Source organism: Apodemus sylvaticus, chromosome 8, assembly GCF_947179515.1.
Source record: "Apodemus sylvaticus chromosome 8, mApoSyl1.1, whole genome shotgun sequence".
NCBI lineage: Eukaryota > Metazoa > Chordata > Mammalia > Rodentia > Muridae > Apodemus > Apodemus sylvaticus.
In genome coordinates, this window is record NC_067479.1 from 65,126,816 (window position 1) to 65,142,951 (window position 16,136).

Consider the following 16,136-nt stretch of genomic DNA (forward strand, 5'->3'; position numbering starts at 1 on the left):
CATGGCATTGTGTCATTTTTGCATCTGGAATGTCAGTACCCGTGGGGAACCGAGCATTCAGGGCTGACCTTTGAGATATTTGGGTAATCCATATAGTTTGTTTGGGGGTCGGCAAGGCCTTGAAGGCTAATTCAAGGTGTTTCTGAAAATGCCCTCAGGGAACTGAGAAGACCCACCAGTGTCCCTTGGGAGATTGGTTGGAGCTCTGGGCACGTTAAAGACTTGATGGTGTTTTAACACTACAGATCCTGGGCCTTCAACTGTGGTCCTTTGCTGGCTTCCTTCAGGGAAGAGGGGGGCGGGGTATCTGGGGATAGATACATCCGCACAAAGCAGCGCGTTTCCCCACCAAAGTCCTGAGAGGCGGAAGAACCAGAGCTCAGCATCTGGCTCATGTTCAAGCGCTCACCGAGCAGGCTCAGGCAGCTTTGGGTCATTCTGAGCCCGTTCTGCCTGGCAGTGAATGCAGGGGCAAGAACGGGTCACCACCTGCGGGCCGGGGGCGGGGCGGGCCACACACGCTGAGGGACGTGGAGGCCGGGGAAAAGCCTGGAGTTAGAAAAATGTGACCCCGGGACCCTGAACGCCGCCGGGCTCCTTTGCCTGCGCTCCACCTGCTTGTCAGCGCCCAGCTGCTAGCCGGCCATGGCCAGCCCAGCGCCCTTAGTGGCTTCCATCAGCCACCAAATGGTGGCTCTGCAGACCCTGCAGCTACTACAGCAGGAGTGGGGCTGGGGCGAGGGTCCTAGCGCCCCAGGGAGTCCGCGCGGCACGGACCACGTGCCCATCGCCCAAGCTCGTCGCTCAGGCCAGATGCGGACCCGGAGGGGGCTGGGACGCGGGAGCCCGGGAGCGCGGGGTTCCCCCGAGGCAGGCGGGCTGCGGGGCGCAGAGGGGGGCGCCGAGCTGCTGCCCTTCCCCAGGGACCGCGGCCCCTGTACCTTGGCGCGGATGGCGATGCGCAGCGCTCTGGCTCGCGTGGTGGATTCGACCTCGGAGCTGGTCAGCGTAGAGCAGACCCTGCTTGGGCCGCTCCAACAGGAGCGGCCCTTCCCTGTCCACCTGAAGGTGAGTCTGCCCTGCCTCCTCTCTGGGTTGCAGTGCCTGGATGAAGTGGATGGGGCCACTGGAGTCCTAGCAGGGTGTGGTTAGCCTGCTGTGGGCGGGGAAGGGGATCGGGGTGGGGGGCAAAAGGAGACACACACTGAGGACTGAGCATGTGGGGCAGAGAGCTTGAGAACTAATTACCTGGGGTCTGCCAAACTGTGGAACTAGACTTGGACGATGTGCGTGCGTGTGCGTGCGCGTGTGTGTCTGTGTGTGTCTGTGTGTGTCTGTGTGTCTGTGTGTGTCTGTCTGTGCAGGTGTCTGTGCAGACAAGTGTCTGTGTATTAGGTGCTGCATGAGGAGGGGAAAGCCTTGTCAAGACCTATCTGTCATAAGAGTCATTTTTCTACCTGTAGGGTCAGCTGTCCCTACCTCCTCTTCCAAGCTTACAATCTTCCTTTAAAGCTTTGAATACACCCTAAGTCCCCAGCTTCATATATTAGGACAACATCATGTACGTTTAAAGTTGCTTCACACGTGTGAATCACAATTCTTTGGCATGAATCCAATTCTCCACAGAGCACAGAGACCCAACAGAATCAACTCAAATCCTCACAAAGTGGGCTGGGGGCAGGTGGTCCCAGATGTTGACAAGTTTGCTAATAGTGCCAGCTTCCTGTTGAAACAGCCAGCTCATATGAATGGGGCAAAACTGGGAAGAAACCTGAGGTAGGATGGGGTCTAGGGTTTTGGGGTCCAGTCTTGACCTTGCCATTAACTAATGTAATGATTGACTGTGCTAGTTAGATTTTTATTGACTTGACACAGCTAGAGTCATCAGAGGAAACTTCAATTAAAAAAAAATGCTGGCATCAAATTATCTATCGGACAAGTCTGTGGGGGCATTTTTCTTGATTAATGATTGATATGAGAGAGGAGAGGAGAGAGCCTACAACTGACTGGGCAGTGCCACCCTGGGCAGGATAGGAAAGCTAGCTGAACAAGGCATAGGGAGCAAGCCAGAGACCAAGGCTCCTCCATGCCCCCTGTTCCAGTTCCTGCCCTGACTTCTTCATGAAGAGCTACAAGCTGTACATGGAAACAAGCCCTTTCCTCCTCAAGTTGCTTTTGGTCATTGGATTTGCCACAGCAATAGAAAGCAAACGAGGCCATTGTATTAGGGCAGCTCTTTGAGACCTGCTGGCTCTCAGGGTGTGGCCAAGAGTACCTTCTTGCCCATCTACTTGGGAGTCTGGAGAAGGTGGGGTGTTGAGAAGAGTTTGGTGCATTCCTTAAGGGTTGATGCTGTTCTTACTTCACAAGCCAAAGTTTGGAAAACATGCAACATATTTAGTAGCATCATATGGTGTGAAAAAAATTCAAATCAAATGCCACCAAGCAATGTCTGTGGCCTCTCTCTTCCTTTTTCTCCTCCCAAGAAAATACTTAAAATCTGCCAGTGTATGACATTATTGGTTGCGAGTTACATACTAATTTCATTGGTTTTAAGATATGAAAAGAATATGTATCTGATGAAATTTCAAGTACTGGATGATATTAGAAACATGTTAGAAATATATGTATGTATTAGTTGCTTTGAGGTTACTAAGACCCAAAGCCTCACAGAAACAAAGGAGAAGTTTATTTTGGTCTAGCTTTCATATCTCTCTCCTGGCACTGGGGAGTGGGTCTAGGCAAAGCACTTCCCCACAGAATTATTTTCCCCAGTGACAGATACATTTTTGACTGGCATTTGCAAAGAGATTTTGGTCCCTCCTCTGGGGAAGGGTGTGGTTGATCAGCTCCTTGGTGGTCAAACATCATGGGGTCTAGGAAGCAGGGAGGGGTGAGGGCTAGGCCTGGTCTTTAATCTTCAAAGGACGGCCTCCAATATACAGGCCCACCCTCTAAAAGCCATACAGCTCCAACTCAGATAGAGCCATTTGTTGGAGAACATTCAAAACAGGAGCCCTGGCAGTGTGGTATCAGATATGCAGGATGCAGAGAGGCCAGGCCCACAGCTAGAGATGCTGAATGATTTGTTTGTCTAAGGTAATCTTTGAAGGCTGTTTGAGGGAAGCAAACTTTTCTTTCTTTTCCTTCCTTCCATCCTTTCTTTTTTCTCCTCCCTTCCCTTCCCTTTCCCTCTCCTCCCCTCCCATCCCCTCCCTTCTCTTCCCCTCCCCTCCCCACCTCTCTCCCTTCCCCTTCCCTTCCCCTCCCCCTTCCCTTCCCCTTTCTTTCCCCCTTTTCCTTCCCTCCCCTCCCCCTTTTCCTTCCCTCCCCCTCCTCCTTTTCCTTCCCTTCCCCTCCCCTTTCTCTTCCTTCCCCTTCCCTTCCCCTCCCCCTTTCTTTTCCCTCCCCTTCCCTTTCCCTTCCCCTTCCCCTCCCTCCCCTCCCCTCCTTTCCCTCCCTTACCTTTCCTTCCCCTCTCCTTCCCTCCTCTCCCCCTTCCCTCTCCTCCCCTTCCCCTCCCTTCCCTTCCCTTCTCCTCTTCTCCCCACCCCTCCCCCTTCCCCTTCCATTCCCTTCCCTCCCCTCCCCCTTCCCCTTCCTTCCCTTCCCCTCTCCTCCCCACCCCTCACCCTTTCCCTTTCCTTCCCCTCTCCTCCCCCTGCCTTCCCTTCCCCCCTCCTCCCCTTCCCCTTCCCTTCACCTCCCCTCCCTTTCCTTCATCTACTGGGGAAACTGAGGCCAGTGAACCCAAATATCTTCCTTTCCCTCTGTATGTGTGTATGTGTGTGTGTGTGTGTGTCTTCCTCAGTTGCTCTGCATCTTATTTTTGAGACAGGGCCTCTCACTTAACCTGTCTCACTAGCTCAGTAGTTTGGCCAAAGTGACTGACTACTAAGTGCCAGGGACCTTCTTGTCCCCGCTTCCTCCATGCTGGGATTGGAGGGCTGGTGCTGTTCAGCTGGTGTGTTTTTGTTTGAGCCTTCGGTTTTTGTTTGTTTGTTTTTGTTTTTTGGGTTTTGTTTTATTTTGTTTTGTAATCTGGGTGCCCAGGATCTGCATTCAGGTTCCCATGCTTGTCCAGAAAGCACTGAGCCGACCGAGCCCTCTCCTCAGTCTTCCACCCATCCAACGGATACACATTTCCCTCCCATGAATTCTTCCCTGTACCGCTGAGGCAAATCTTTGCTTGTTCCTAGTTATGCTTTCAACAGAAGAGTACTCAGCCCTATTTCAGGCACGCTGTATTTTCCTATCCATGCATTATAATTAACTTATAAACTAAGTGAGACATTAACTACGAAAACCAAATATAAACTAGAGCAGTTAATAACAAAATACAGTGATAAGTCATGTAAGCACTCCCCTCTCTAATCTCATCACACTGTGTGCACCTGGTGATGACCTGTGACTATGCAATGGCTGAGTGTGGTAAGGTGAATGACACAGGCCTTAGGAACTAGCATTAGGTACCTACATAAGGGCCTCTTGATCACAAGCTCTGTCAATATAGTAACAACATTGGCTAAAGAGTAACTAATGGGGGAAGAATAGCCAAGTTAGAACCTGGGCAAAGGGCTGATTAATATCCTGGGCCAGGTGCAAAGGGACATTGCCAGAGTAATCAAGGTGCTCAGAAGTAGACCCAATGTAAAATGTATACATTGTTTCATTCTGGAAATCTCTGTACAACATTTTTAGCCTGTGGTTGACCATATGTAACTAAATGGGAAGTTGGGGAGGGGGGCCTTGTGTCTCTCTGCCATAGTCCCTAAGTCTATAGAAACACCCAGTGCTTTGTCACATTCCCATTCCCTTTGAGTCATGTTCCTTTTCTTCTGTTTCTCCAGCAATTTTCTGATGCATTGTTTTTACTTCCTTGAAGTGTGCAGAATGCTCATCAAAACAGGAGTCTTGGCCTTCTTCTCACTGCCCGACTGTGGCTTACCTGTGTGGGACTGATGAATTTCAGGGACTGGAGGACAGTCTGTGCTAGTGGAAGTGAGAGGAACAGGGATAGCCAGAATCTAGAGATTTTGCTTGGCTTGCCATTTGGAGGAAAGGGTCACATCTCTATTTGGCATCTAAAATACTGATCACACAGTTTAGATTAGAGAGAGCACTAGGTCTCTGAGGACCAGCTATGCTGACTTGGCTGCATTAGTACTGTTAAGCTGAAGGATGCGGAAGGACATTCCCTATACATCACTAGGTTTGTTTGCTATACAGTGATTTCAGGAGGGGTGGTGCTCACGGAAATGAGATGTGTGAGAGAAGTTCCTCCATGCCAGGTCTCTGATGATGTTACTTGACACACAAGGTAGGAGAGAGATTGATTTAAGCTAAAGCCAAGGGCTAGTTGGCAGTACTGGGGACTGTGCCATGGTGATGACCCAGCACAAGCACCTAGTCTCAGGAGTCTTTAGGATCTGTTCTACCCTTCCTGTTGTAGGCACTTTAGTGAGTTCCTTCACCCAGCCTCTTCTATAAAGACACTGTATCACCTAAAGGGTGGGTGACTCAGCAGTCTTAGCTGGTGGCCTTCCTTAGTAAGTTGTTATTGTTGCTATTAACAAGCTGATAACTCATAAACCACTGCTGTTGTTGTTTTAGATCTATGAATGACTCTGACTTATGAACTGTTTCTGTTTCCAGGGCTGCTGATAAATGCACAGTTAGGACAGATAACTAAGTGGATTTCTAAGAAGTTTCTTTACACAGACACCAGCTTGGCTTTATGCCTTGCCTTCATTGGTACTACTGATATGTGTCATTGTCCAATGGGTTATTGATCAATCCATCTGAGGGTTTAGGGAGAGAGATGGTTTGGGGTGTGAAGGCAGACATGTCCTCATCTCAACAGAAAGGGCAATTTTTTTCTCTATTAAATATTTTTTCTAGTTAAATAAACTTACATTTAGTATTCTCATTGAACATTTAGAAAAATTTCCAACATATTAAAAAAAAACTTGTAGTGAGTTTCTTTATGGTGGATGATGATGTTCCAAGTCTTGTTAAAGTTGGTCCAGGTAACTAGCTTGAAAATATTTATTACAGGAGGAAACATGCTTAGGCAACTGCATGGCTTTGAGAGCCAAAACATGATTAGAGTTAATGGGATTTGTCCTGATTATATGACAGGCCATGCCATGTGGGTATTATGAACTAAAATAAAGGTCCTACTTGAGAGTATGTGGTGGATGGAGCCATGGCTATGCATAACCATGAACTGTATCTCATTCGGGCTACTCTGGTCTGTAGAATGGGTGTGCATGTCCGCTCAGCCACTGTGACAGAATGGCTTCAACAACACGCATTTCATTTTCTCAGTCTTCAGGGGCTGGAAGTCCCAAATCAAAGCAATGACAAATTCAGTTTCTGTGAGGGCTTCCTGTCTGGCTTCAGAAGTACCCCTCAGGGTCCTCAGATTGTCTTTGTGTTTCTCACTGGGAGGAGGGGGGAGAGTAGTAGAGGAGAGAAGGACGGAGAGAGGAAGAGGAGAGGGATAGATAGATAGATAGATAGATAGATGAATGGATGGATGGATGGGTGGGTGGGTGGATGGATAGATAGATACATAGATAGATAGATAGATAGATAGATAGTTGGATGGGTGGGTGGATGGATAGATAGATAGATAGATACATAGATAGATAGATACATACATAGATAGATAGATAGATAGTTAGATAGATAGATAGACCTTGTAGAGCATCTTAGATGAGAGGGTTGGGGCTGTAGCTCAGTTGATGAGTATCTACCTAGACTATATGAAGTCCTAGGTTCAGTCCTTAGTCCCGTGTAAAATAAAACACATAGTAGTGCATTTGGGAGATAGAGGCAGGATGAATAGAAATTCAAGGTCGTCCTTGGCTGCATAGGGAATTGGAGTCTTTCATGAACACCCCTCACCTGAGTCTGTGTATGAGTGTGTGTATGTGAGGGGGGTACATTCTTGTGACCTCTTTTCTCCTTAATTACTTTCCCATGGGCCTTGTGTTACACTGTGTCACACCGTGGAGGTTTCAACATAGGAAGTTTCAAGGTATCCAGTCTGCCATGCTTTGTGTCTATCCCTGAAGACCATTTATAGGGTGACTCTAAGCACTGAACATTCACTGAACACAGGAAATTGCTATCAAGCTAATAGCAGCAAGAATGGGACAGACATTTGTTCCTAAAGGTAACATAGAAGTGTCCAGGACACCAGAAGGAAATAAATCTGAACAACTGAAAAGATGGTCGAGACAGTTTTGAAGTGACCTAAGTTTTGTCAGTCTTCAAGGTCCTGCTAAGGTCTGGGGCCCTGATACAAGATGGCTCAGTGATTAAGAGTACTGGCTGCTCTTGCAGAGTACTGGGTTGCACTTCCAGCACTGACATCAGATAGCTCACAACCAGCTGCAAGTTCAGTTCTAGGGGGATCTGATACCCTTTTCTGGCACCAGGCACATACATGTACAGATTGCACAGGGAAACACTCATATATGTACTATAAATCAATAAATATTCAAAAAGTATGAAAGCAGGTATGGGAAGATGGCTCACCTGGTAAGGTGTCAGTCATGTGAGCATCAGTGCCCAAGTTCATCCCCAGGACCCACATAAAATGCCAGTGGTGTACATGGCTATCCTCAGCATTGGGGAGATGGGGACATAGGTGTCCCTGGGGCTTGCCATCTAGCCAGTCTAGACAAGTTGGTGAGCTCTAGGTTCAGTGGGGGACTCTACCAGGGGAAAAATGTGCAATCGCTGAGTTAGACTGACCTGGACCAGCGTATCTTTTTTTCAGTCCAGGAGTCTTAAAGCAGAGGGGGCCAGGGAATGAGAAGACAAGGGAGTTAAGAAAGCTGGGGTCAGGAAGTCTTGCACAGGCCGGGCGGTGGTGGCGCACACCTGTAATCCCAGCACTTAGGAGGCAGAGGCAGGCGAATTTCTGAGTTCAAGGTCAGCCTGGTCTATGGAGTGAGTTCCAGAACATCCTGGGCTATGCAGAAAAACCCTGTCTTAAAAAAAAACAAATAAAAAAAAAGGAGTTAGGAAGTCTTGCACAAATTGTCTTATGCCAGCTAAATTTATTAAGAAGTACAGTATCTTATATAACCATCTGTGGGGAGAAAAATGGGCTGCCTCACAGACACCACAGACCAGACACAGTGTCCTTGGGACTGATAGTGAAAGCCCCTAGAATGGGAAGAGTTGGGTTTTCAGGATCCAAAGCCACCACTTCCTCAAGGCATGGGCCCTAGTCCATCATTGGTTCTGCCAAGCATATTCTGCTTTAGAGAAGGAGCTGTAGTCTTTCTCTGTATATCAGGGCCTCCGGGAAAGCCTTGGGTTGATTCGTCCCTCACCAAGGCACCAAAAATCAATTTTTGGCCATAGCATGCTATCACACACAAAGATGCACACTTGTGTTTATGCTCACATGCATGTGTACACACACACATATCATGGGTATCACTACTGAAGAAGTAAAAGTTCATGGTTGTCAGTAGCCACAGGTAGAGGTCTGCTTGTTACTAGAGACTCAATTTTGCTTTTGTGGTCCAGTGTCTAGTTTATTTATAGTTTTATGATAGATTATAATGGAATTAATGTGAAAGTCACTGCATAAAAGCTCTGTGAAATGAAATTTTGGTAAACCCAGAAAGGCTTTAAGTCTGAGCTCTGCTTGGCTCCTGTACCAGAAGGAACTCCATAGGGTTTGATTGGCATGAGCACGCCAGAGTCTTGTTTGTAATCATCAAAGAGGTACTTCTCTTTCCCACTGAAAATGGTACCGTTCCCAAAGCCTAAGCACGAGGGGGCTTCACTGTGACCCACAAGTAAAAATGCTTAGTTTCCTGCGGGCGCTGGGCTCTTCATGGTGGCTGGTACCTACTCGGGTTCTCCATTGTGTTTTTCATATAGTGGCCTTGGGCTCAGGGACCTGAACTTACAATTACAAGTCAGAGGTCGATGAGCCAGGTGAGGGTGGGACAGTTCCCACTTCTCCACAGTCTCTCTCTAAAACCACCATTTCCATTTCACTGATATATGTGCTGCAGAGGATCCAATGGGTCTGGGGCCATGTCTGCTGTTAGCCCCGCCCTGGGCTGCAGAGGAGGAGCTGGCGACTGGCTGGGCAGATACTGAAGGGCAAGGTATTCCCCAAGAAACCCAGGAAAGACTTATTCTTTTCTTCTTTCTCTGCCTCTGCCTCCATGTATATCTCTGTGTGTATCTCTCTCTCTGAATCACAGCCCCCTCATTTTCTTTGCCACCCTCCCTGCCTCTCTTGCTGTCTTCCTGCTCTCTGTAGATACTGTTAGGAAGGGATGTAGGGGGAAATGGGGAGAAAGATGCTAGTGAGGCCATTGGAACCATAGCTTGGGGTGTGACCATTTTGAAAAGAGTGAACTTAACTCTGACATCAGGAAATTGCCAACCAAAGCTGTACAGACCTGTGAGTGACTCTGGAGGTGGCATTGCAATGAAGAAACAACCTGTAGGGCTGGAGGTGTCAGCTCAGTGGCAAAGAGTTTACCGTGTAAATATAAGGATCTCACCTCCAACCATGTAAAACTAGTCTGTGCCTGCAGCTCCGTACGCAGAGGCAGTGACAGTGCATCCGTGGAGCTTTCCCACCCAGCTAGTCCAGCTGAAACAACGAGCTACAGGGTCAGTGCGAGGCCTTGCCTCAAAAAGACCTTGGTGTGAGTGTGGCAGAGAGATGGCTCAGAGGTTAAGAGCACTAGCTGCTCTTTCAGAGGACTTGAGTTTGATTTTCATCACCCACAGGGCCATAAACCATCTGTAACTCCAGTTTCAGGGTATCTGACAACCTCTTCTGGCCTTCATGCATGTGGTACACAAACACATATGCAGACAAAATACCTGTAAAATATGAAATTTTGTAAAGATAGAGGGCAAGGGAGATGGTTCATCAGGAGACTGTGCTGCACAAGCATGAAGAAGACCTGAGTCCAGGCCTCCAGAACCTGAGGAAAAACCAGGCAGGACGCCATGTGCCTGTAAGCCCCAGCACTTGGTTGGGTAGAGACAGGTGGATGCCTGAATCCTTTGGCCTGCCAGTCTAGCCAAATTGATGGGCTTCATGTTCATTAAGAGACCTTGATCCCCTGAGTAAAGGTAGCAGAAAGATATGTGATGTTAACCTCTGGCCACCACATATACACTAACAAATATACATCACACACACAACACCCACCCACCCCCCCCCCACACACACATTTGCACACACATGAACATGTACCCACACCCACTTGTAGATTATTTAAGCATCATCTGCATTTAAGAGCCTGTGACATCACACTGTATTTCTGGATTTGTTGCCCATCAATGTTGCTTTTAGAAAACAAGCCCCAAAGCAGTCTCCTGCTGACAGATGCCTCCTGTCTTTAAGCCTTCAGTTCTGAAAGAAGTGTTTATTTTCAGTAAGATTCTGAAAAGGGCTTTTCTTCCCCCCTTTTATGGGCATTGCAGTTACAAAGAACTTGAAATCCTTTTAATATTTTTAAGAATACAGTTCAAACATTCCAGTCATATGCATTATTAGTAAACCCAATATATGATACAAGAAAGTCCCAGGGTAGCAGTGTTCCTAAGAGATTCCCTTTACACTCCATACTGAATGAGAGTGCAGAGCTGATCAGGAAGGGAGGATGCCCCTGGGTAGTCCACTGATTAATGGGCGTGGCTTTACATAGAATAGACAGATCTCCAAGCCAGCTACTCTTGATTATGTATTACAGATAATCCATAGATACAATGGATTGTCGAAGGTGACCAATCAAAGGGCAGAACCAGGGTGTGAATGGTGATTGCATTGCTCTTGAGAGATCCATCCTGAGACCTACAAAGGCCACACTGAGGGATACATCTATCCTGACACCTACAGTGTACACTGAGGGATACATTCATGAGTGCTGGGAGAAGGTTATCATCTTTGGAGATGGTTACTGTTTTATAGAACAGAGTTCTGCTAACAATAGAAAAAAAATGCAGTTTTAAAAAATCGTGTTAGAGATGGGTCTAGTGGGTAAAAATGTTTTTGGCATGTGGGCCTAATGATTTGAGTTTAATCTTTAGAACCTATGATGGAAGGAGAGAATGGACTGCCAAAAGCTCTTCTTCTGCCCTCCACGTGTTCTCTGTGGAATGTGTACACAAGTAAGAATTGGTGTGTGTAAACACACACACACTTACAATAATGATAAATAAATGAAACTGTAATCTAGTCCAAATAATTTCATTGTAAGAGCACTGGTGTCTCAGGTATATCTGCACGATGTTTTGGCACCAACACATGGGCACATAGTAGAAAGGACCAACTCAGCTTTGTAGAGACCCTGGACTGGGTCCGGGAACCCTGGCTAGGAACTGTGGGAGAACGAAAAAACGTTGCACAGACTCATTCAGAGTGAAACCGGGGTGAGGTGGGGCTTCTTCTATCAATACTGCCTCAGTCTGGAACCTCAGTGTGTTTATTAGGTACAGTACAGAGGGAGGAGTTAGCTAGTCCCATCTCTGTGGGTGAGCAGTCTCAGGCTGTAAACATATGGAGGAGGAAGTCTCAGTTGATAGTCTTCGTATACACTGACCAATGAATGAGCTTGGTCCTTGTGGGTAATGGCTTTTGCTAATTGTCCCACGGATCCAAGGCCTTGGGAATCCTGGACAGGCCATGCTAATGTCAAAATCCACACTCACTTGTGGCTTCTTCCTTCCTCTGCAGAGCTCTTTAGAGACAGGGAAGTTTTTCTCCTTGACTTTAGGGTAGTGTAGTAAAATCACATAGCTTGGTGCACATTTAAAATAATATTGCTGCTTTATTAGCTGAGTTAAACAGGCTTAGACTGGTATCCCAGTAGATTAGTTAAGACATGGGAGGGGAATTTCAATGCACAAGGAAAGGTCAGTGATGTCTATAATTTGGGCCACTGTAGCCATCAATACATTTCATAGGCAGAGTCTGAAGTTACAAAATGCTTGAGAGACTCCTAAAACTGCTTTCAGTTGCTCAGCTATGTCGATGTAACTTTGGCACAGTGCTGCAAGCACTGTAGCATATTGGGTCGTTTCTGGGAGCTTCTGGGACTTCCTGTATAACAGCCACGGGAGAATATGGTCTGTCGTTGAACGGAAGGCACTGAGAGTGAGGTCATGGCCGGTACTGTTTCTGAGTGTTTCTACTGAAAGTCACAAAGCATTTAAGGAGCCTTAAGAGTCTTGGGATTCTAATCTTTTCCAGTAGGAGCCGCACAAAGCTGATTGGAGACATGGATTGGTGTGTTTAGACTTGGCATTCAGCCCTTCTAGAAAGGAAGAAAAGAAACACCTGTTTTATTTCCCCCTGCCCTGGAAAAGTCGATTCCTAATAATTTCTTTTCATTAACTGTTACTATAATCTCAGAAAGGGTTAAAAGAAAAAATTATACTAGCATAATACAATTAAGAGACCTTACAAAATTCACCGGAAATACTCAGTTTGCCCAGGCCATCAGGATCCGGTCATAAACTTTTATAATTTTCCTCTAAGAAGCCCTATTCAAATGTTTCCATAAGTAAATGTGAAATCACTGCCAGGTTTCAGGCCCATGAGTTTATTTCTCAAGGCGTTTTAATCTTGATTGAGGATGAGCAGACACACATCAGCACAGACCTTGCTGGTCCCGTGGCGGCACGTCTCCTTGGACCCATCCATTTTTGTATTTAGATTGGGTTTCTCTGTAGAGCAAGTGGACAGTTTCCCTTGAGGCGGCTTAGGGGAACCGTCCACTCCGTGCAGTATGCCTCTGCAGTACCCTTTGCCCCTCAAAGGAAGGAAATGATCCGGGAGACCCCGACACCTGAGCAGAGACGAGAAACACATGAAGGCGGGAGGGTAAGAAAGCTGCGTAGAGAAGGCTAAACCAAGTTCAGTGTCTGAGTGTGCTCGCATCTCAGGGACAGTAGCACATTCTCCTGCCTCTCCGCTCCATGCTCTCACACTGGCCCTACCACTGCAGTAAATTAGACTTGTTTTGTTTCCTAGGAAAAAGTAAGTGGAAACCCAAGTCCTTACTCAAGTGATAGAGTTTTCTTTGGGGATGGGGGAGGAGCACTTTTCCTCTTCTATGCATAATTAAGAAGAAATGGTAGCCCCTCCCTGTGTTAGTGACTTAGAGTCACGTGACCAAAGGAACTTATTAAAGACAGAGTTTATTGGGGGCTTAACCGAGAGAAGGCCTCTCCTGGAGATTTAGACATGGCTTTTTATGGTGAAGGCCTCCCCAGCGATCTTTGATGCAGAGATGTCCTTGATTTTTCAAACTGTTTTATTTGATGGAGGATGTGAATGTATATGCCTTACTCAGGGTGAAACTAATTAAATACCTTCTGTGGGAAGGAATGCCAACGAAAGGAAGCTCATTGGCTGAACACTCGGGCTTATCTAGATACCTCATTAGCATGGAAAATTCCAGTAATTGCCACGGTCCTCAGTGAGGTGTCATGGTAACAAGCAGAGGTAGGCAGAGAGTGGCTACACTCCTACCATCCTCAAATCTGAGATTCACGGGATCTGAGCTCACTCAACCTTACCAGTTCTGTCTGTGGCATGGCCCACTTGCCGCACAGTAGGGAGCATGGCAGCAAGCAGGCAGGCCTGGTGTCTGGGCAGTAGCTGAGAGCTCACATGTGGAGCCAACAGTGAGGGGGCAGAGTATAGGAGCTAACTGGGAATGGTGTTTTTTTTTGGGGGGGGTGGGCTTTGAGGTTTCAAAAGCCCACCCCCAGTGACACACCACCCAGGCCACACCTCCTCCAGCTTCCAAACAGTTCTACCAACCAGGGACCAAGCATTCAAATACCTGAGTCTATGAGGCTATTCCCATTCAAACCACCCACTCCCCAACCTTCCATTGACACGTAGCCCTTCTTCCTATTGTTGGTGTCAGGGAGTCGGGGGTGGCGCTTTATCCTTTTTCTTTTCCTAAGCTATTGGGTTTAATACATTGCTTAGGAACTTTCAGTCATTTTCCCTTATGCATATAAATATTTAGGTCTGCTTATCTTTCTACTTTCCACAAATGTTGATACAGTATTTCCATGTGTGTTCTGTATAGAGTATTTCCAAAGTTCTTTTTTTTTCTCCTTATACCTATGAATCATCTAGAAGTGCTTTTTAAAGTCATGTGTGTCTGGGAGGATATGCTGCCTCACTGATATCTTGCTGTTTGTGCTGTCTCTGTATGACACAGGTTCTGATCTGCTGAGATACGTTCTAGGATGGCATGCTGGCATTAGAATCCACACATATTCCACGTGTGTTTGACAACAATGTCTGCTTGACTGTTTCCACTGGTTTAAATGCAACTTTCCCACTCTGAACAGTGCCTGCTGCTTGATTTATTTTGTTGCAGGATCTATCAATTTGGGATTTTTAAGTCTTTTAAGATAGGGGGGTCTCACTGTGTAGCCCAAACTGGCCCTTTCTGGAGTATGTGTCCATTGCATGGTAAATTCTACTGTGCAATGAATATTGAACATGGTAAATACCAAACAGTAAGAACACAGGCTATTTGTATATTTGTCACAGCCCTTTTACGAATAAAAATAATAGAAACTCAGCTTCAGCTGGTTTCAGTAAAAAAGGCTATTCCTTAGCTTAACTTGGGAGAAATCCTGAGTTGGAAAATCCCTGTTCAAGTTTAGCTGTGTTCATATAGACAGGAAAGGTCATTAGTATCAGCCACCAATAATCTCTTTCATTTACCATTTTGTTTCGGAGACATCTTGTTTCCAAGTAATCCTGGTCAAAGAGAGCTGCTCTCTTCCAGTCCAGCAGCCATGGGACCAGTGGCATCTGTCAGTCACCTGTTCCTGACCAGTTCACTTGACTGGGTGTGATATCCTCTCATGGATCTGGAGTGGGACTGGGTCCGCTTTGGTCAAACTGCCCTCCTATGGCTAAGGATGTGAGAGGGTAGCTGTCTGAGAAAAGTCTGGAAATCAGACAATGTAAGCACAACAAATGCTTACGTCATCAATCTAATTTCCTGTCTGCTGTTTATTTCAGGACAGCGTGGAATTTAGAAACATCTGCAGTCACTTGGCTCTGCAGATTGAAGGACAGCAGTTTGACAGAGACTTGAATGCCGCTCACCAGTGTCTGAAAACCATCGTGAAGAAGCTGATCCAGTCCCTTGCTAATCTCCCATCAGACGCCCATGTGGTTGCCTGCGCTTCCTTGAGACAGATCTTACAGAATCTCCCAGATGTATGAGCACAAGAGACAGCCAGACCACAGCTGACCCTGCCAAGAAAACAGAATCCTTCGCCTTCTAAGCAATCGGCAACGATGGGTGTTTATGTTACCAAAAGGACTTGATAGTTCATGCCTATGTCTGACCAAGAGCACCTGTAGCCTTCAGCATGATAGCATGTAGTGTGCGTACTTTTAAAGTTGTACTGTATATTTTAAGGTATACTTACTTATTGCTGACTTTCTGAAGTATATCTCTCTTTGTGGAACTAATTGGATTATATATATGTATATGAATGGTATTTGAATCTATATTTGTATTATCGTCAGCTATAAGGCTAATAGGGACATGTACAGTAGAGAGATTATGGTGCTTCATGTGATTTTTGAGTAAATGGGACATTTAGTAATGGACACAATCTGTTTGCTGGGCACTTCATTGTCACAGTGACAGTGAACTACAGCTGTAGAACTGTAAGTGTCAGTCATTGTGAGTCCAGCCCGGCCATTAGTAATTGACCACAGGGCAGGAAGAGCCACGTCTAAACCTTGTACTATCAAATACTGCTCCATACATTTAAAATGATAATGAACTATGGGCTACAAAGCTTGTATAATATGTAAATACAAATACATACTATTAAAGTCTCAATGTGGAACTGTCTAACTTCTCTTACGGTTTCTGAATATTGAGATAGGAGAGTGCAGGGGAAAGAGGAGGGAGTAGACATGGGAGCCATTCTCCCTGCACAGCCCAACCTTGGAGCTGGAAGGAGAAGGTGGTTTGTTTGTTTGTTTGTTTTAGTAACATTATCTACACTTGCTTTCTATTGTTCAGTGATACCTAGAGCTAAAAAGGGCCTTGCTGAGTCATAAAAGTTTGTTA

At 46.3% G+C, this 16,136-nt stretch overlaps 1 protein-coding gene across 1 annotated transcript; it reads left to right on the forward strand.

The window, feature by feature from the left end:
* The first annotated feature begins 547 nt into the window (after positions 1-547).
* On the forward strand, positions 548-15,315 carry Dleu7 (deleted in lymphocytic leukemia 7). The gene is made up of 2 exons (XM_052191246.1): positions 548-1,068; positions 15,065-15,315. The coding sequence occupies exons 1-2, from the start codon at positions 646-648 to the stop codon at positions 15,269-15,271; spliced, it is 630 nt and encodes a 209-aa protein (XP_052047206.1). The 5' UTR covers positions 548-645; the 3' UTR covers positions 15,272-15,315.
* Positions 15,316-16,136: the final 821 nt, after the last annotated feature.

Bases quoted from the DNA above. Each gene is read 5' to 3' on its own strand.
- Dleu7 (XM_052191246.1), top strand. From the start codon at position 646: ATGGCCAGCCCAGCGCCCTTAGTGGCTTCCATCAGCCACCAAATGGTG. The intron at 1,069-15,064 runs GTGAGTCTGCCC...TGTTTATTTCAG, and splicing joins CCTTCCCTGTCCACCTGAAG to GACAGCGTGGAATTTAGAAA.